Source organism: Vespa crabro, chromosome 2 (assembly GCF_910589235.1).
Source record: "Vespa crabro chromosome 2, iyVesCrab1.2, whole genome shotgun sequence".
Classification (NCBI taxonomy): Eukaryota; Metazoa; Arthropoda; class Insecta; order Hymenoptera; family Vespidae; genus Vespa; species Vespa crabro.
The window spans coordinates 5,540,400-5,560,399 of record NC_060956.1 but is presented as its reverse complement, the minus strand read 5'-3'; the positions used below and the strand labels follow the sequence as shown (position 1 = coordinate 5,560,399).

General features: G+C 32.6%; 4 protein-coding genes and 1 long non-coding RNA gene across 18 annotated transcripts in view; 2 read left to right on the top strand and 3 right to left on the bottom strand.

Annotated features, from left to right (window-relative positions):
* Nucleotides 1–5,031, bottom strand: part of LOC124422124 (filamin-A) — a 42,397-nt gene extending 37,366 nt beyond the window's left edge. For 2 of the 6 annotated variants that reach the window (XM_046958156.1, XM_046958154.1), the window contains exons 1-3: nucleotides 4,781–5,009; nucleotides 2,422–2,712; nucleotides 1,855–2,274 (exon numbers count right to left, since the gene is read on the bottom strand). In XM_046958156.1, coding sequence (XP_046814112.1) covers nucleotides 1,855–2,194 — 340 coding nt within the window. In that variant the 5' untranslated portion in view covers nucleotides 2,195–2,274; nucleotides 2,422–2,712; nucleotides 4,781–5,009. Of the gene's footprint in view, nucleotides 1–784; nucleotides 925–1,854; nucleotides 2,275–2,421; nucleotides 2,713–4,780 lie in introns of those variants that run through there. The other 4 variants (XM_046958152.1, XM_046958153.1, XM_046958157.1 and 1 more) reach the window with 4 other exon arrangements.
* A 545-nt stretch (nucleotides 5,032–5,576) lies between these two features.
* On the bottom strand, nucleotides 5,577–7,188 carry LOC124422127. Its single transcript, XR_006941795.1, has 3 exons — nucleotides 7,051–7,188; nucleotides 6,317–6,561; nucleotides 5,577–6,160 (listed from the first exon to the last, which is right to left on the bottom strand). It is a non-coding gene; the product is annotated as an uncharacterized LOC124422127 (long non-coding RNA).
* LOC124422126 (ubiquitin-like modifier-activating enzyme 1) lies at nucleotides 7,057–12,825 on the top strand. Its single transcript, XM_046958161.1, has 2 exons — nucleotides 7,057–8,316; nucleotides 8,513–12,825. Exons 1-2 carry the CDS (start codon nucleotides 7,950–7,952, stop codon nucleotides 11,287–11,289), a joined length of 3,144 nt encoding a protein of 1,047 aa, XP_046814117.1. The 5' UTR covers nucleotides 7,057–7,949; the 3' UTR covers nucleotides 11,290–12,825.
* Nucleotides 12,826–13,542: 717 nt separating this feature from the next.
* LOC124421632 (CDK5RAP1-like protein) lies at nucleotides 13,543–16,122 on the top strand. Its single transcript, XM_046957032.1, has 7 exons — nucleotides 13,543–14,053; nucleotides 14,137–14,373; nucleotides 14,441–14,648; nucleotides 14,739–15,059; nucleotides 15,137–15,458; nucleotides 15,531–15,680; nucleotides 15,810–16,122. The coding sequence occupies exons 1-7, from the start codon at nucleotides 13,726–13,728 to the stop codon at nucleotides 16,056–16,058; spliced, it is 1,815 nt and encodes a 604-aa protein (XP_046812988.1). The 5' UTR covers nucleotides 13,543–13,725; the 3' UTR covers nucleotides 16,059–16,122.
* A 91-nt stretch (nucleotides 16,123–16,213) lies between these two features.
* Nucleotides 16,214–20,000, bottom strand: part of LOC124421631 (ankyrin repeat domain-containing protein 6) — a 133,645-nt gene continuing 129,858 nt past the window's right edge. For 8 of the 9 annotated variants that reach the window (XM_046957029.1, XM_046957023.1, XM_046957026.1 and 5 more), the window contains 5 exons: nucleotides 19,420–19,518; nucleotides 17,753–18,937; nucleotides 17,384–17,669; nucleotides 17,019–17,261; nucleotides 16,214–16,929 (listed from right to left, as the gene is read on the bottom strand). In XM_046957029.1, the coding sequence (XP_046812985.1) occupies nucleotides 16,763–16,929; nucleotides 17,019–17,261; nucleotides 17,384–17,669; nucleotides 17,753–18,937; nucleotides 19,420–19,518 (1,980 nt within the window). In that variant the 3' untranslated portion in view covers nucleotides 16,214–16,762. The remainder of the gene's footprint in view (nucleotides 16,930–17,018; nucleotides 17,262–17,383; nucleotides 17,670–17,752; nucleotides 18,938–19,419; nucleotides 19,519–20,000) is intronic. The other variant, XM_046957022.1, reaches the window with a different exon arrangement.

Genomic DNA, 20,000 nt, shown 5'->3' with positions numbered 1-20,000 from the left:
GAGAGAGAGAGAGAAAGTATCTACATGAATATACACATACATATATGTGTGTTCATATATACAATGCGTATAATAAATATGTATATATATATATATATATATATATTCGAATAAAAAATATACGAAATTTATTATATCACAATATTAATATATTAATAAACTAAAATAAAATATATGTAATATAATAATATATGTTATATTAAAAAGAGAGAGAGAGAGAGAGAGAGGAGAGAATGAGAGAGAGAGAATCGCTATTGATAACCGCATACTTCTAGATGTGTCTCTAATTGCGTCTATGATGTCACTCGAAAACCGTTATAATCGATAAACACTCTGTATATACTCAAATTACAGAGAGACGAACGATTCCTTTGGAATCATATAGAATCGACGATTCGGCTAAAGTGCTCCGGGCTAAAGATTTCTTGCTGACGAAACGTCTCGAATTTTGCATCGTTAGGTGTTCGACGTTCCGTCGAAAATATATCTAAGTGTTCGTAAGAAATAAAATTTAAAAAAAAAAAAAAAAAGAAAGAAAAGAAAAGAAAAAAAAAGAAAAAAGAAAGAAACCTAAAAAAAAAAATTAAAAATACCAATGATACGTACGTAACCGTTGTTGAAATAATTTCTTTTTTTTTTATTCCCCGTTTCGTTTCTTCGTTTCTCTCTCTCTCTCTTCTTTTTTCTCTTGATTTTTTTTCTTTCTTTTTTTTTTATTTTTTTTTTTTTTTTCTTTTTCTTATCGACCTCGTACGAGATAAGAAAAAAAAGATTAATCACATACCTCTCAAAGAATGATACATGCCATAAAAATTACTCTGACTTTTATAGCAAGAACGATTACAATTCTGTCTCCATTTCGATCGTCCGATAGTTTCAATCTTCACATTCTGGCAGACGCGTCTATACGGTTATCAAACCACAATGTCAATGTCAAAGCCAATAACTCCGACCGAAGAGAGCCTATAACTATTATTACACGCGTACATACACATTCACATATATATATATATATATATATATATTTATATATCAACGTGTCTTAGCTAACGATGAACGATCGTCTGTTTACTTTGTAGAATAAGAAGTAATGATAAAAAGAATGTTTTCATTTGTAGGAATTACAAAAAGGAAAGGAACGTTCTTCCAAAGAAAAAATAACAGTTTCGATGAGATAATATCAATGTATAAGTAGATACTTTCTTTTTTAGATTTACATACGTCAAATTAACAAGAAAGTGAGATGTGTGTGTGTGTGTATGTGTGTGGATCACCTTCAACATTAATTCAGAAAAAGTAATGACAAAAAACGAATGAAAAAAGATATATATATATATTTATTTATTTATTTATATATATTTTTTCATTTGTATAATTTGTGTATATACAAACATATAAACAAACATACATACATACATACCTACATACATACCTACATACATACATACATACATGCATACATACAAATATATGGATGATAATATTGTGATATTATTATTGAAATATTGTTATTATAACATCGAGAGGAAGGACGGATCAATCAATGTTTTCCGTCCCATCTTCAGAAAGAGATACACCACGCGGTGCGTTCTTGCGTATGCGTGGCGGGCGCGCGCCTGCGTATTCAGCGAATAAGACAACAATAACAACAACAGTAGTGCACGGTATGATAGATAGAATTTGGAAATTTTCCATTCGCGTACGTTCGAAGAGTAAACGAAATTTGGATCACTCATATAAGAAGCATTATCACGTTTATAAAAGGTAAACAAATAGGTAGGTAAAAGTTAGAGATATAGATGATAGGCTTACGAAAGAAAAAGAAAAAGAGAAATAGAGAAAAAGTTCACTCACCGATACTGACGATGCGTATACCCTCGTCCTCCAAAAATTTTAATGCCACCGAAACATTTTCCAATTTCTGTGACCGAAAGGTAGGTCTTTGATTATGTTTTGGTAATCGTTTTTGAGAAAGCACCTCGATCAGGCTGACCAATTTGAGACCGTCCGATAGGTCGCACTCGAGGTCGTCTATGTTCTTGTTGATGGCCTTGAGATGTTCGTTCGCCCATCTCGTAAAGGTGTTCTGTTGTATACGCTTCCACTGTGCATCCTCGGCCAGCTCTCGTTCGACCATCTCGCACTCTTCCTCCTCGGAGTTCTCGCACTTGACTGACTTATCATTCTGATTCATTTTATCGGCCGGCTCTCTGTTGCTGATGGTGGTGGTGATGGTGATGGTGATGGTGGTGGTGGTGGTGGTAACCGGGCACCCTGTTAACAAGTAGTAAGGCAGTAGTCATGGTGGGGAGAGGAATGCTAACGTTACTACCTCACTCTTTGAATCTATACATACGTATAGATATCTATATGTATGTGTATATATATTTATGTGTGTGTACACAACATGTATTTATTTACTTTGTGTGTATCGATGAGAGATCGTTCAATGTAGTGGTGACGTCAGTTCTCCGAGGAATACCGACGGCGTTTCTCAGATCAGCTGGAGAAACTCGTGAGGCGTGTGCGCGCGCAATCTGTCGAGTAATCCTGGAGCTCGCTGGAGTTCAGACCCGTCTTTACCCTCTTCCTCTTATCTCCTCTATCGTTATATACTCCCCGTTTACTATCGGAATCCTCTCCTTACGTGGTAGGACAACCGAGACCAGTTTTCACTCACTAGTACAAAGATACGCGGAGCCTTCTCTGAAACTTAAAACGTTTTATTCATCGTTAACGATATAGGACACGTGTAAAAGTGCACGCCTAAGCGTGCGTTTATGTGCGTGCACCCAACGCGAACTGAGGTCAGGGTTGAACCGAGGAATTTTTTTTTTTCTTTATTCTTTTTTCTGTGTTTTTTTCTCTTTTTTTTTATTTTTTTTTTTTTATTTTCTTATTTTTTTTTTTTTTTTTTTTTTTTTTTTTTGTTTTATGTTTTTCCTGCATTCGGGACAGTGAAAGTCTCATCTGCATTGCGCACGATGTTGCAATTTCATTAACGTTTCTTTTTTTTCCATAAGTCGCGTCGAAAATAAATTAATTAAACTTTCGATTTGTTGAATTATCGTGAATATAATTCCGTTAAATTCGCGTGATTGTCTCCTACAAGATGAACTCTATATAAAATCAATTCTAATAGATTCTTATTTTGATAAATAATAAATTGGGTACCAATCGAATCCATGACATAGAGATGCAAATCTTGGTTTGACTTAGAATACCCCATCCGCTAAGGCTCTGTGCCAAGATATTTTTGGGATATGAAGATATATTCGATTTTTTCCCAAGGTCTAATATTACGAGCTAAGGGTAGACTTTGTAATCATTATACTTCGAAGACCTTAACTACTTACGCTAATCTTTATATCTTATTAGATAAGAGAATGATATATACATATATACATATATATATATATATATATATATATATATATATATATGTATATATGTATATATATATGATATATACATATATATATATATATACAAGATATATATACAATGATAATTTACAAATCGTTAATAATAACGTTCGTCATTTTAATTCGAATTATAGAAATATTAGATCGAATCATATTTCTCAATAGTCCAGTCAATTTCTCTCTCTCTCTCTCTCTCTCTCTCTCACCCTCTCTCTCTCTCTCTCTCTCTCTCTCTCTCTCTCAAAAGAAGCTGAATCTAGAAGAACAATATTCTATTTCTATTATATTTTCATATGGATCATTAAAATCACGTTCAAATTAATTAAAATAATAAACGTTGGATGTTAGAATAAAATATTACAATTACATATAAAGAATTGAATTCGAATCTGTGAGAGTTAGAAAGTACACTTATCCAATAATAGCATAAGTTAAAAATAGACACGGCGATTCCTTCTTTTTTATTTTTAACAAAAGTAACGTTTATTCGTGGAAATTCTGTTGGAAAATAATAATCGATTCTCGAACGGATAAACAAAAATCTTTCCAACAAAATAAAGTTGACCGAGGGAACGTAAATAGATACAAAGAGAACAAAGAAAAAAAAACAAAAAAAGAACAAAAAAAAAAACAAAAAAAGAAAAAAGGCAAGAAACGAAAACGGAAGAATTTCACATAAGGATCGAATCTCAATTATTACGATTAACATACTTGAAGATACTATCGTTAAAAATACGTGAGAATATTTTCGCGGGAATCGTATTTAAATTTCACAGTCTAAAAAGAGAGAGAGAGAGAGAGAGAGAGAGAGAGAGAGAGAGAGAGAGAGAGAAAGAGATACAGAAAACTTTGACAGAAAGAAAGAGAGGAACGATATAATGTTCGCACGTCACTTAACTTAATTAAACGTACTTAATAAAATGTTATAATCTTAATGATACAATCATGTATATATTTGTGCCTGAGAATCTCTCTCTTTCTTTTTACCTCTCTCTCTCTCTCTCTCTCTCTCTCAGTTGAATGAAGAAATAAATCTTAAACGTACACGCACATAAACACATAAACACACGAGTGTACACGCGCGATTACTAATCCACATATATATTTATTTATATATATATATATATATATATATATATATATATATATATATATATTTACGTACACAAATATAACAATCTTTCTCCGACGTATTCTCAGAGAATAAATAAATAAGTAAGTAAATAAGTAAGTAAATAAGTAACTAACTAACTAATTAACTAAGTAAATAAGTAAGCAAATAAGCAAGCAAGTAATTAAGTAAGTAAGTAAGTAAGTAAGTAAGTAAGTAACTAAAGTATCTTCTCCGTTCGTACGTTTCGAGCGTTACTGTTTTCGCGGTGGCTTACAGCGGTTTACTGACGTTTACTGGCGCCGAATCGGGAGAGAGAAGACATCGAAGGTAGTTACTCCGCGCGTTCTAAGGTTCTCCAAGAATAGTTCGCGGTCCCTCGCCTTCGGCATCATCCTCGGCCCTCACTGAGGGGTGAGGGGCTGTTCTATATATACACGCGTGAATCTCCTCTTCCTCTAATTCTCCCTCTCCTCCTCTACCACCTCCTCTTCCACCCCCACCTCCACCTCCACCTCTTTCCTCCACCAGCATCACCGTTCCCTCCCTCGTGTCCCTTCTTTTTTATATTTCTTTCACTCTTACCACTCATATATACCTTTTTCAATTATCTCTTTCTCTTTCACATAATCTAATCGTTTAAACGTATATTCCTTTGTAAGTACATACATACATATATATATATATATATATATATATATATATATATATATGTATATTATATTTGTAGAAACATAAGGTAGGATTGTAGATGGAGGGTATAGAATAGTTGTTCGAGAATATCCTGGTGGTGAGAAATATCGTTGCGATACCGTCGATGACTCTTCGTTCACTTACGTAGATCGTTGCGTATCGTATGACTCCATTGACGATGATAGGAGCTGCAAAATAATTCCCGTTGAACCCTCGCTTTTCTTTTTTGTTTCCTTTTCTTCTCTCTTTATATATATATATATATATTATATATTATATATATTTAAAACGAATTAACGTATTGGAGAACAATTGTATGTATTAATTAAATAAATACTTCTTGTATATAAAAGAAAATAATGATTTTTATTCATAAAAAAGTGTGTATGTCTTATCTATTTTAATAATCCATATCTTGGTCTCTCTACTTTTGAGACAATTGAAATACAAACAATTAATTCTTAAAGGAAGTGTTATACATGTAACATTTCTTTTCTTTTCTTTGAATTTTTTTATTTCTACATTTTACCACAGATTTAATAAAAAAACATCTGTGACACTATATGTTGTTTTATACTATGTGAGAATCATTAAAGGAAGAATGACCTATTAACACGTATCAACCAGAATATATTGTATACATATATAAATATATGTATACGAAAGTAAGTAAAATAAGGAATGTCTTTGGGTGGTTTTAAAACCGTTATCCATATATGGACTTGCTGTGGAAGTAAATGGACGCCATATATATATATATATATATATATATATATATATATATATATATATATACTCTTGCAAGTTTGAAACTCATCGAGTCTTGTAAACCATACAAGGACGAAGAATGATCTACGCACTTTTATCGTCTCGTTCTTTCGTAATTACCTTCGTAAAACTGTTTTTCTTATAAGCTCATACGACTTTCAATCTATTATTCAAATGACATTCATGATTAACCAAAATTAAATATCGTGAAATCTCAAATGACTTATCGTTCAGAATACGAAATAAATAATAGAAATTAATAATAACGAATAAATATGAAAGATAATGAAAAAAATGATTAATTAATTTAATTACTTACCTTTTTAATATAAATATCTTTTATCGAAAATATCCATGCGAATGTTATAGAAATGTTTAAAATATTTTATCAGAACGTTATTTCAAATATTCTTTTTTGAATATTTTCGCGCCTTCTCGTATCTTCAGTAATTTTGTTTCTCCGTAAGCTCCACAGATGGCGCGGAGAATCGTATAAACGTTCATCCTGACAAATAATAATGTCTTTCTTGGAATATGATATGTCATACTTGATACTATTGATTCCTATAAAAGAAAATGATTTTGCGATGATATAGTACATATACATATATACCATATGTTAATACAGACATATATATATATATATATGTTTTTACACGCATTCAATTGATACATCCGCGATAAAAATCGATCGTAAAGTTGGACAAAGAAATGGTTTAGAAATCGATAGGAAATGAAAAGTGACGATAGCGGACAAAGGAAACTGTGAATCGAGCCGTAGATATTTTAGTGAAAAATTGGACGAGTATGAAATCACTTCCGGTTAAAAGTAATAAATCGATTCAGTCGTTCAACCTCATTTTTACTAAGAGATCCTTTGTTTCCAACTTCATTTGACTAAATCGATAAAGGGAAAGATATATATATATATATATATATATATATAATTATCTTTGTAATGAGCATGCGAAGAAATATACGAGTTATTTACGAGAGGAACCTATACATCGACGTATCGAAAAAAAATGAAAGTAATGAATAATAACGGCTTACCTCGTTCAATCATTTTCTATATCCTTTTGTAAAACTCGAAGCAGAAAAGAGATATATAAGTTCCACGTCGTTTGACTTACGAGATTTACGAACACACGAAAAATAAGCTACTTTACCGACCGTCCGGCTGGCAACAAAATTCGTCTTTCAAGAGGGACGACGCATCAATGTGGCAAGATTGGTTGGGTGTACGTCGTACGTAATATTGGCGAATGAAAGTTCAAGAAAATTTTTAATCATTGTAAAACAAGTCAACGTATTTTTCCTACGACAAATAGTGTAAGACTCGATTGTCGATGAGTTGGGATCGTCGGAATATAGAAAAGGTAACGGTAACATTATTAAATACAGACTTTGGGTCGTAGTTTTTTCTAAAGGGGAAAAAAAGCAAAGAAAAAGAAAAAAAAAAAGAAAAAAGAAAAAGGAAGAAAAAGAAGGTGAATGTGAATAATTGTATCGTCCTTGAGTAAAGAATAAAAGGAGGAATAAATACGTGCGGGGAAAAAAAGAAATAAAAATAATAGAGATATAAAGAAGGAGAAAGAAGGAGGAAGAAGAAGAAGACAAGAAGAGAGAGAAAGAGAGAGTGATAGAGTGAGGAGTGGGGGGGGAGAGAGAGAGAGAGAGAGAGAAAGGAAAGAGGAAGATAGGAGTGAAACGGAAGAAAGGTAAGAGGCAAAGGGGGCGCTTGTGTAGAGTGATCGTGCGTCTGCTGCTGGTGTGGTGGTAGTGCGCGCGTTTGTAAGCCCCAAAATTCGGTGATTGAAAAGAGAAAGGAAGTTAAAAAAAAAAAAAAAAAAAAAGAAAAAGAAAATAAAAGAAAAAGTGGTGCTGCTAAGTCGGCCGGGTTGATAAGAAGAACGAATCGACGGACATAATACGGCGATCCGTGAAGTCCGATGTCTAGTGCTGAGGTGGTGGAGAGTTCCGTTGACCCCCCAGCCAAGAAGCGACGCGTTGCTGCCACAACGGGAGGTGCCGACGACTCCGCGACGATCGCAGACATGGCGAAAAACGGCTCGACATCCCGGGCTCCCGCCGAAATCGACGAGAGTCTATATTCCAGGCAGCTTTATGTCCTTGGGCACGATGCAATGCGTCGTATGGCAACATCCGACGTCCTGATTTCTGGATTAGGTGGTCTTGGTGTAGAGGTCGCAAAAAATGTCATCCTTGGCGGTGTCAAATCTGTCACGTTACACGACGATGCCGTATGTCAACTTTCAGATCTTGGTTCACAATTTTATCTCACCGAGGAAGACATAGGTAAATATTAACGTCGTTTATTATTGTCGAATAATTATTTAAAAAAAAAAAAAGAAAAAAAAAGAAAAAAAGAAAACAATCATTGAACTCCATGGACCTATGTGATTATTTCAATTAAATGATTCGTCTGATAATAAAATTCTGATTCTTTTTTTTGATTCGTTTGTTTGTTTGTTTGTTTGTTTTTTTTTTTTAGGTAAAAATCGTGCCGCTGCCTGTTGTCATCGTCTTTCAGAGCTTAACAATTATGTCCCCACTTCGTACTATTCAGGACCATTAACGGAATCCTTTATTAAGAAATTTAGGGTCGTGGTTCTGTCGGAAACACCTCTTTCCGGACAATTACGCATTTCTCAAATAACTCATGAGAACGATATAGCGCTTATTATAGCAGATACTCGTGGTCTCTTTTCTCAGGTATTCTGTGATTTTGGTAATTCATTCACTGTTGTAGACACCAATGGTGAACCGCCTGTGAGTGCTATGATCGCTAGTATTTCAAAGGATTCAGAAGGAGTCATTACTTGCTTAGATGATACACGTCATGGTATGGAAGATGGTGATTACGTAACCTTCTCAGAAATTCAAGGCATGACAGAGCTTAATGGTTGTGAACCTAAAAAGATAAAAGTACTTGGTCCGTACACCTTTAGCATTGGTGATACATCAACGTATTCAGAATATATTAGAGGCGGAATTGTAACGCAAGTTAAAATACCAAAATCATTGCATTTTCTATCGCTTGATGAAGCTTTGAAGAAACCAGAATTCTTAATAACTGATTATGGAAAATTCGATTATCCTAAACAATTGCATTTAGCGTTTAAAGCTTTAGATCGTTATCGTGAGAATGAGGGAAGAATGCCTAGACCATGGAATCAGGAAGATGCTGACGCATTTATTGGAATAGTTGAAAATATTAAAAAAGAAACTGAAGATGATATTGAGATCAATAACGATTTAATGACAACATTTGCTAAAATCTCTTCCGGTGATTTGAATCCTATGAATGCTACAATAGGTGGAATTGTAGCTCAAGAAGTAATGAAAGCTTGCACTGGAAAGTTTCATCCTATATATCAATGGTTATACTTTGATGCCATTGAATGTCTACCTAAAGATCAACCTAAAGAAAAAGATTGCAGTCCCCTTGGTACCCGTTACGATCGACAAATAGCTGTTTTTGGAAGACCATTCCAATCGAAGATTGGTAATCTAAAATATTTTGTTGTTGGAGCAGGTGCCATTGGTTGTGAGCTTTTGAAGAATTTTGCTATGATAGGAGTTGGATCAGAAAAGGGTTATGTTACCGTAACAGATATGGACTTGATTGAAAAATCGAATTTGAATAGACAATTTTTGTTCAGACCATCCGATGTGCAAAGATCAAAATCGTCTACAGCTGCAAGAGTTATCACAGGAATGAATCCTGACGTGAGAGTAATTGCCCATGAAAATAGAGTTTGTGCCGAAACAGAAAAGATATACAATGATGAATTCTTTGAGGATCTTGATGGAGTTGCTAATGCTTTGGATAATGTTAATGCACGCATTTATATGGATCGTCGATGTGTCTATTATCGTAAATCTCTATTGGAATCTGGTACATTAGGTACAAAGGGTAATACTCAAGTGGTTGTCCCATTTTTAACCGAATCGTATAGTTCCTCACAAGATCCGCCAGAAAAGAGTATACCAATTTGTACTTTAAAGAATTTCCCTAATGCAATAGAACATACTCTACAATGGGCTAGAGATTATTTTGAAGGTTTATTCAGACAAGCCGCTGAAAATGCTGCTCAATATATTTCCGATTCTCAGTTTGTAGAAAGAACTTTAAAACTGCCTGGTACACAACCATTAGAAGTACTAGAATCTGTTAAAACTGCATTGATAGATGAAAGACCTAAAACATTTGCGGATTGTATTGCATGGGCTCGTTGTCACTGGCAGGAGCAATATAGTAATCAAATCAGACAATTACTTTTTAACTTTCCCCCGGATCAAGTAACATCGAGCGGACAATTGTTTTGGTCTGGGCCAAAACGTTGCCCTGATCCTTTGATCTTTGATGTAAACAATACTTTACATATGGATTATATCATTGCTGCTGCTAATCTAAAGGCAAAAGTCTATGGAATTAAAACTAATCGGGATCGCGAAGAGATTGCTAAAATTGTTTCTACCGTACAAGTACCAGAGTTTACTCCAAAGTCAGGTGTCAAAATAGCAGAAACAGATTCTCAAGTTCAAGTATCCAATGGCAGTGGAAATATTGATCATGAAAGGCTAAGTCAATTACAAGAAGAACTGCCAAAAGTTGAAGAACTCAATGGGTTATTACTATATCCTCAGGAATTTGAAAAAGATGATGATTCTAATTTCCATATAGACTTCATTGTGGCAGCATCAAATTTACGTGCTACTAATTACAAAATTGCACCTGCAGATAGGCATAAGAGTAAGCTCATAGCTGGAAAGATTATTCCAGCAATAGCTACAACAACCTCTGTAGTAGCTGGACTGGTATGCCTAGAGTTATATAAATTAACCAGAGGTGTTAGAGACTTATCCGTTTATAAAAATGGTTTTGTTAATTTGGCCTTACCATTCTTTGGATTTTCTGAACCTATTTCTGCACCTAAATTAAAATATTATGATACAGAATGGACATTATGGGATAGATTCGAAGTAAGGGGAGAACTTACACTCAAAGAATTCTTAAATTATTTCAAGAAGCATCATAATCTCGAAGTCACTATGCTATCTCAAGGTGTATGCATGTTATATTCATTCTTTATGCCAAAACCAAAATGCGAAGAGCGTATGGGCCTATTGATGTCTGAGGTTGTCAAGAAAGTATCAAAGAAAAAATTGGAGCCACATGTAAGAGCATTGGTATTTGAACTCTGCTGTAATGATGCCGAAGGAAACGATGTTGAAGTCCCATATGTACGCTATACTTTAGCCTGATTCTCCTTGAACATTCATCAGTAAACAAGAAAAATGTCTACTTAATTGACTTAGCCTTAGTGATTTTTACAAATTTCTATTTTGCAATGCCGATACAGGAGGTAATTGATTTTTTTGTCTTTGTATAAGATGTAAGGTTCATAAAATAAGAATACAAGTTTATTTCTTTTGTCAGCGCTTGGTAGCATTTTCAGTGCTTGAATGTATCTTACTCAGACGATCCCCCCCTTTATTTACTGATTTAAACCAAGAGGTTCTAAATTTTGAGATCGTACTTTTTATTATCATACTTTTCTATTATTTTGCTATTCTTTAATTCTAAACTTATCACTTGATTCCTTCATTATTTCCTTTGTGTAATTGATTAAATTAAAATACTTAACTATCTAAGTTCTAAATATTATCTCACAAGGGACAACATTACAATAAATTCAGAAGAAGAAGAAAAATAAAAAAAAAAAAAAGTATGGAAATAAATAGAATTAAAAGCATTTACAATCTCATACGAAACATTAAATGCGAGTTACAAATGTGGGTATAATAATCAATGTGTTAATATTATATGTGAGCTTGAAATTTGGCATGAACTTTAAGTGAGAATATTTTTAATGATTAATATGAAGCTGAAAGAGTGTCCTAGATATTATCAAATTTATATAAAGATAATCATGAAGCGAACAGTTGTGGCTTTAATGAAATAATAATTAAAAGAATAAATTGTTAGATTTAAAAAGAAAAAAAATAAAAAAGGAAAAAAAGAAAAGAAAAAAAAAAGGGAATCATCATGGTAAGAACATTCTTATATTATCTGACTTTACTATTTTATATATAACAGTAAATTGTAAATTATTAGCCAATACTTGCAATATATTCTTAGAGAAGACGTCACAGTTGCAATTAATACATTTAATAGATGTGAACAAAAAATACAGTGTAGAGTAGCGGTGATAAAATATCTTTCCTCTTATCTTATTTTTACCTCCTTCCCCTGCCCCTCTTTATAATAACAGTTTACGTGTATGCACAAAAAAAAACAAAAAAAGAAATTATGTGCCCTTTTTGTTAATCCGTTTTTCTTTTCACGCTTTTATATATTTAACATGAAATTTCGTACGATTAAAATAACGTGCAGAATGAATAAGATTGAATTTTGTCTATATTCGCTTAGTAAAAATCTCATTACGACATAATGGACGAACAATTTGATTGAAGCTGTGCTTGTGATTGATTAAACTTGGTAGATAAGAGAAGAAGAAAAAGAAAAAAACAAAACAAAACGAAAAATGCGCATTTGAGGAAGCCTTTAAAAAAAAATATTTAAAAAGAGAAAAAAATTAAAAAAAAAAAAGAAAAAAAACAAAAAGAAAGAAAGAAAGGAAAAAAAATTACACGTCACACCAAGGATGTCAGGAAAGGAAGATATTTTAATTTTAAAAGAATTCAGATATTTATTGTATTATTTTATCGATAAGTCGTAAATAGATGTGTTTGGATTTCAAAAACATAGAAAATATAATAATGAAATAAAATTGGAAATTTGTGTTAATTTATTTGAATGTTAATTGTTTCTAACTTTTGTTTTTTTTGTTACGAGAGATGTTAACCGTTTGATTGAAAAATTAAGGTAATGATATATATATATATATATATATATATATATATATATATATATATATATACACACTTATTGTTTTCCCGTAATATCGTTTTTATCAATTCTACCGAGCTCAAGTAATATTTCCATACAACTGGATACATATCTTATAAAATACAATCAAAAGAATTGAATATTGTATAAGTCCTCAGAGATATTTGTACAAAGGAGATTAACATACATACGTATATTTCAATTTGTTTTGTAACCTTTGAAAATTTATAATGAAAAAATTTTTAATAAGTTAATATACGACGTTTCAGCGAAAAATTATTAAATCAAATAAATTTGTATTTATCGTATAGCAAGCCGCCCCAATCGTAAAAATCTTTCTAGGAATGACCTTTCATTTGTCCGAATTTCCTTTATCGCGAAATTTATTCTTATGTTATTTTCAATATATTCTTTATTATTATATCGATAAATCCCTTTAATTCCTATATATATATATATATATATATATATATATATATATATATATATATATATATATATATATATATATATATACGAAAGATATTGTGGAAACAGATATAGAAATAAGATTAAAAAAAGTCTACAAATAGGATTTAAAAAAAAAAAAAAGAAATATAACCGAGTATAAAAGATATTTGCCACTAGAGAGCGCGCAAGTCGCGAAGGAATGGCGGAAATCATGGAAATTAGGTTAGAATTCGTATTCTCTTCGATTCAATTCTAATTTTTGCCTATATTAAAAATTTACTAATATGAGTCTCACATAAAATGATTATGTTTAATATCGTATATATGTGAAACGTATAATGATAAAAATGAAAGGGATTATTAATCTATGTTATGTCTCATCAAGACAATGTCTAAATAAATATGCACGATTATGGAAAATCATCAATATTCATGACATTTATAATTGTCGTACATTAAATACTACTGTATTTCTAAATTCGACAGTATCTAATGTCGATAATTTCAGTGATAATAAAAAAGAAAAAAGAACATATTTACCCAAAGATGGATTGTCCCTTCGAGACTTTTTGATAAAAAACAATGAACACGATAACAATGTTTCCAATATTCCTACCGTTGAAAATATTCCATACATTCAGAATGTACATGGTCAAAATCAAAAAGGTAAATATAAATAACGTTTGTTTATTTATCTATGAGATTGTTTTTCTAGAATAATATTTATATCATTCTTACTCATGTTTCAGTATATTTTGATGTTCATGGCTGTGCAATGAATGTCAATGATACAGAGATAATATGGTCTATATTAAAAAGTCATGGTTATCAATTTACGAATAATATGAAAAATGCTGATATTGTGCTTTTAGTTACTTGCGCTATTAGAGATGGTGCGGAACAAAAAATATGGAATAAGTTATTTCATTTAAGTCATATGAAACGAAAAAGGATAGGAAAAGTTCCTTTAAAAATTGGATTATTAGGTATGATCAATATATTAAGGGATACTATGATTTATGATCGTCCTTTTATTATTCGTTTATGCGATAGGATGTATGGCGGAACGTTTGAAGCATAAAATATTAGAAAAAGAACATGCAATAGATGTGATTGCTGGTCCTGATAGTTACAAGGATTTACCAAGACTTCTGGCAAAAACCGATAAAGAAACTGCTATTAACGTTTTATTATCGCTTGATGAGACTTATGCAGATATCTTACCTGTTAGGCTTGATTCAAATTCTGTCAGTGCATTTGTGTAATGTATTTGAAATTTTTTAATATCAATTACATTATCTAATTTCCAAATAGAATTTAAATTTTATTATAATTTTATTATTACTTGCAGTTCCATTATGCGAGGATGTGACAATATGTGTACATACTGTATAGTACCATTTACAAGGGGTAGAGAAAGATCAAGACCTATTGATAGTATTATTAATGAAATTCAACATTTATCGGATGAGGGTATAAAGGAAGTTATTCTTTTAGGACAAAATGTAAATAGTTATAGAGATTTATCTCAATCAGATTTTTATACACCTTCAAACGTAGAAACTAATCTTGTTAAAGGATTTAAAACAGTATATAAAACTAAAAAGGGTGGGTTAAGATTCAGTGATCTCTTAGATAAGGTATCTCTAATTAATCCAGAAATGAGAATAAGGTAATTATTTTAAGATAGATATTTTAATGAATAATAGAAATGATAAAATGATATTTATTAAATTGATCTTTTATCAGATTTACGTCACCTCATCCAAAAGATTTTCCCAACGAAGTACTCGAATTAATAGCAGAAAGGCCAAATATTTCTAAGCAGATTCATTTACCTGCACAAAGTGGTAATTCCGCTGTATTAGAAAGAATGAGACGTGGATATACAAGAGAGGCATATATTGATCTTGTAAATCACATACGTGATATATTACCGGAAGTCGCGTTATCCAGTGATTTTATTGCTGGTTTTTGTGGGGAGACAGAGGAAGAATTTCAGGATACTTTATCATTGATCAAATTAGTCAAATATAATACTGCCTTTCTATTCGCGTATAGTATGAGAGAGGTAATCTGAATCGACTAATCAATATATGCGAAGATAAATATTCATTCATAAATATTTGTTGTACAAATATAGAAAACGACAGCATATCATCGATACAAAGATGACGTTGAAGCAAACGTTAAATCAGATAGACTCCAAAGAATGATAGCATTGTATAGAAAAGAGACAGAAAAGTTGAATGGTATATACATAGGTCAAAAACAGCTTGTACTCGTGGAAGGTGTAAGTTTTTCTTTTTTTTTTCTAACAGATATATATATATATATATATATATATATATATATATATATATCAGTACAATTGTGAAAAATATTTATTAGATTGAGATATATGTACATTTATTTTTGGTAGGTGAGCAGGAAGTGTGATCAGAAACTTCAAGGAAGAAATGATAACAATATAAGAGTTTTACTTCCTTGTGCCACTATACCTATCAGTGAACATTCAACTACTAAAAGAAAAATAGAAGCTGGTGATTATGTAGTCGTGAAAATTTACAAATCTAATTCAATGACATTAATGGGAGATCCTCTTTATCACTCTTCCATCTCTGAGTTTACTTCTGATACTGAAAGAACGAAGCATCGGTATATTCTTTAATGTGTAATAAAAGACACATTGTACCAATTATTAGGAGCATAAAAAATACAATGTCATTCATATATTTCTATATTGCATTAAGATAATCTAAAAATTATTTCGAAGAAAACTTGTACATAGTATGACACACACATGCACACGTAGCGCAATAAATATTCTTAATTTATATATTTTTTTTTCTTTTTTTTTCTTCATTTTTTTTTTCCTTTTTTTCTTTTTTTTTTTTTTTTTTTTTTTTTTTTTGATGCATGGCAACAAACAGAATTAAATTTCTACAACACACACGACGATCGAAGAAGATTATTCGTAACTACGTTAATATGATGAACAAAAACTCTTATATTTGTACTCAAATTATAAACAACTAATATTTCGATCTCTCTTTTTAACATAATATTTATATAAAAATATGAACACAGGTATATATATATATATATGTATATGTAAAAGAAATCGTTTGTAATTGCTATTATTCTACAAAAATGAGCACGTATTGGACAACGTTTAAAAAATAATGAGAAGGTACGCGAATAAGTCTATAGAGGAGAACGTAGTTGTATGAATTACCTTTCGCTAATGACGAGTTCACAAAATTACGAGCGAGCCCGATTTTGCGTCATCTTTGGAAGTTCCACGTTCACATTTGTGATAAATCTCGCAAAAAAAAAAGAAAAAAAAAAAAAAAGAAACAGAAGAAAATTACATTAAACGAGACTCGCAGTTCCTATATTAATGACAACATTGTCTGCGCCTCTTTCGTATACAGTTAAGTCATGTCCTCTTGGTTGTTCCAATAAGGCAGCCAATTGTTCTCCACTTGGGAAGGCACCTCCTTGGGAAGGTGGTAGAATAACATCGCATTCTAATTGTCCTTCAATTTCAAATGAATGTTTCATTTATAATAATACGTTTCCATGAACATTTTGCCCATTTACTACGTTTAATGTGAATTTTCATTACCTGAGAGAGAAGGTGAGGCTCCCTTACTTGATCCATACATACGTGTACTATATCCAGAATCATTGTGAGCATCGTGTAAGAGTGGAGTAGGACTATAAACAGCACTACGCGATCTGTAAGGCATTCTGGCTATGCTGTCGTAATGAACATCTTCTTGTATAACACCTTTGTTCGAAACATTTCCTTTTAGGGCTTCTGGTTGTTCCATGTCATCCTCTCCCTCGCTACTTTCACTGTTATTACCTACATTGGTAATAAGAATGTGATATACGTTAGACATTTATTCGATCTAAGAAAGGATAATTTCGATGATAAAAATAAGAAAAAAATAAAACTGATGAGATTCTCCCGAATATTCAGGTTACCTTCACCTTCACCATGCCAGTTATTCCCTACACCACCCTGTGGTTGAATCCTTTTGTTTTGTGAACACTGACTGTGTTCCGGGCTGGTAGGTTCGCTACTACCAGAACGTTGTCCACGCCAGCCATTATGCATGCCAGGTACTTGTTGAAATCGTTTGATCATCTCGTGAACGCTACGACGACTCGGTGACGATCTCCATTCTCCTGAATTTTCTTCGCCATTTTTACGAGTCGCGTTATTTTCTTCCTGGCTAATATTAGTACCCTGTTCCTGCGAGAGAGACGTCTAAAATAAAAGCATAATGGCAAAGTAATAAATCAAACTTTGATCAGGTATAATGCAAAAAAATGAAAATATTTCAGATTTACCCGTTGCCGACGAGTCTGTTGTCTCGAGCCCATAGACGGCGATGATGCTGCACCAAGAGGAGAGCTACGATCTTGCCTGATGACACCGTCGAAAGTCTCATTCAATCTTGCTGGAACGTCAAGTACTCTCAAGGTCGACCTAGCCATACCCGATCCCGAAGGAAGATCCTTCATCGATTTGCTTAGCCTAGGTATAGCAGGAATATCTAAATCATCAAGACTACCTCGATAAACAGGAGTTTCACCAGGAATTTCAAAGCTTCTATCCTGTGGTCTATCATCAAGTAAATCCTCGAGAGATCTGGCACGAGTAGGAGGTACTTGATCGTCTACATTCGACGTTCTAGCTGGTCTCTCACTGTGCCTACCTCTACCACCACGTGATAATTTCTGTTGAAGATGTTGATGTCTTTCGTCGCAACGTGCTCTTTCAGCTGCTACGCATCTAGTTAATTCGGAAATCTGTCCGCGGGTTCTTCTCTCGAGATTAGCCACTTTCAAATCTAATCTTTCATGTGCCTGATCTATATGTGCCTTCAATTCTGCCTTATCTCTTTCTAACTTTGCCTCCATATGCCTGAAGAAAGGTGCGCAATAACAAGTATACCCTACACCAACCGGACCCTTTCTTATGTTACCAGCCAAGTCTAGATAATATTGTTCACCCCTTCCTAATGGGTCAGGTGGTAACGAGTCTAATCTTGGCTGTGGAAAAGAATCTGGATCTGGATAATAATGGCAACCATAAGGTGACCATTGTCTTCCCATCACAGCCTTTTCAAAATGTACTTTGTGAGTCTTTCCGCCGCTACCGGCACTACCTCCTTTGTGTTTCTTCTTTTCCTTCTTGATCGTACAACCATCCCTACTACCACTGGTACCGCTACCAGTCTTTTCCCGTTTCTTTTCGTTTCTATCGCACTTAGCAGCGACAGCACTGCCACCACTGCCATCGACCTTGTCGTTACTCGATTCCTCGTCCCGACTTTTGCTACGGGCTCTACTCTTGCTCCTTGCCTTACCGATTATCTCGAGTATCTCCGTCAGGTTTTTGCGACGAGCTATATCCTTCGCTGTCTCGCCCTGCTTGTTTCGCAGCGTCCTATCACAACCGGCTTCAAGAAGTATCCTCGTCAATTTCCGACGGCCCATCGCTGCGGCAATGTGGAGTGCCGTGTCACCGTTCTGCGTGATCGAGAAAATAAATGAGAAAACATATTATTAATGAAATTAATTTTCGTTTTCTTATTAATAGAAATTTTCAATTTTTCCTTTTATTATTTTTTTTTTTTTTTTTTTTTTTTTTTTTTATATATATATTCCCAAAATTTTCGATGATAATATACAATGACTGTAGAAAGTATTCGTATATTGATTTTCATTAAATCGTAAATCGTGTATTAGATTTATTTTAATTATTTTTCTATCATAGATGATATTAGAATTTGTCTCAATTTAATTGCAAGTAAAGTTAATTAAAATTTAATTTATTTTGATTAAGCGTTATGTATATGTTAAAGTTGATCGAAGTTTAAAATTTGAATGCATTGAAATCCATACGTATGTATATTGTATTATTATAGATCATTTTTATTATTGCAATTTTATTATTCAATCATTACGTTTTTTTTCGTCAAATTGAATTTACAAACGCTATGCTTACTTACTTTATTTTGTTCAGAGACCCTGCAGAGCGCCGATATTAAGATACGCGTAACACCTGCGTGACCGTAACGCGCCGATGTATGAAGTGGCGTGTCTCCATACTGAAAATAATAATAAAAAACAAATATATATATATATATATATATATATATATATAGATATATAGATATATATAAAAATAAAATAAAATATAAATTATTCCGATATTAAATATGCCGAAGGAAGAAGGTATCGAAAGATAGTCGTTCGAGTCGTTAAACCGGATGGGCCAAGCCTATGAACGTCCACTGCGATTAATGATAGTGATGAATGAATTTAATAAATGATTAATCGAGCATACGATTACGTGGATATTTATGACGATAGGGTAACCTGTATGAAAGAGAACAAAAAAAAAGACAATTTATCGCGTTACCGATAAGCATTATTCCAGTGTTATCGAATAAATTCGTAAATTTAATCGATTATCTTTTCTCCAAGCACGTAACAAGATCGATTCAAATTTTACAAATTATTCCTTATAAAATATAATTATAAACAGTTCCTTTTATTCCGTGAATATTAAGATTTAATTGGAAAAAAA

What these genes read in the sequence shown, in the direction of transcription:
- LOC124422126 (XM_046958161.1), top strand. Translation starts at nt 7,950, where the DNA reads ATGTCTAGTGCTGAGGTGGTGGAGAGTTCCGTTGACCCCCCAGCCAAG. An exon ending in TCTCACCGAGGAAGACATAG is followed by an intron (nt 8,317 to 8,512) that starts GTAAATATTAAC and finishes TTTTTTTTTTAG; the next exon opens with GTAAAAATCGTGCCGCTGCC.
- LOC124421632 (XM_046957032.1), top strand. Translation starts at nt 13,726, where the DNA reads ATGATAAAAATGAAAGGGATTATTAATCTATGTTATGTCTCATCAAGA. An exon ending in ACATGGTCAAAATCAAAAAG is followed by an intron (nt 14,054 to 14,136) that starts GTAAATATAAAT and finishes CTCATGTTTCAG; the next exon opens with TATATTTTGATGTTCATGGC. An exon ending in TCGCGTATAGTATGAGAGAG is followed by an intron (nt 15,459 to 15,530) that starts GTAATCTGAATC and finishes GTACAAATATAG; the next exon opens with AAAACGACAGCATATCATCG.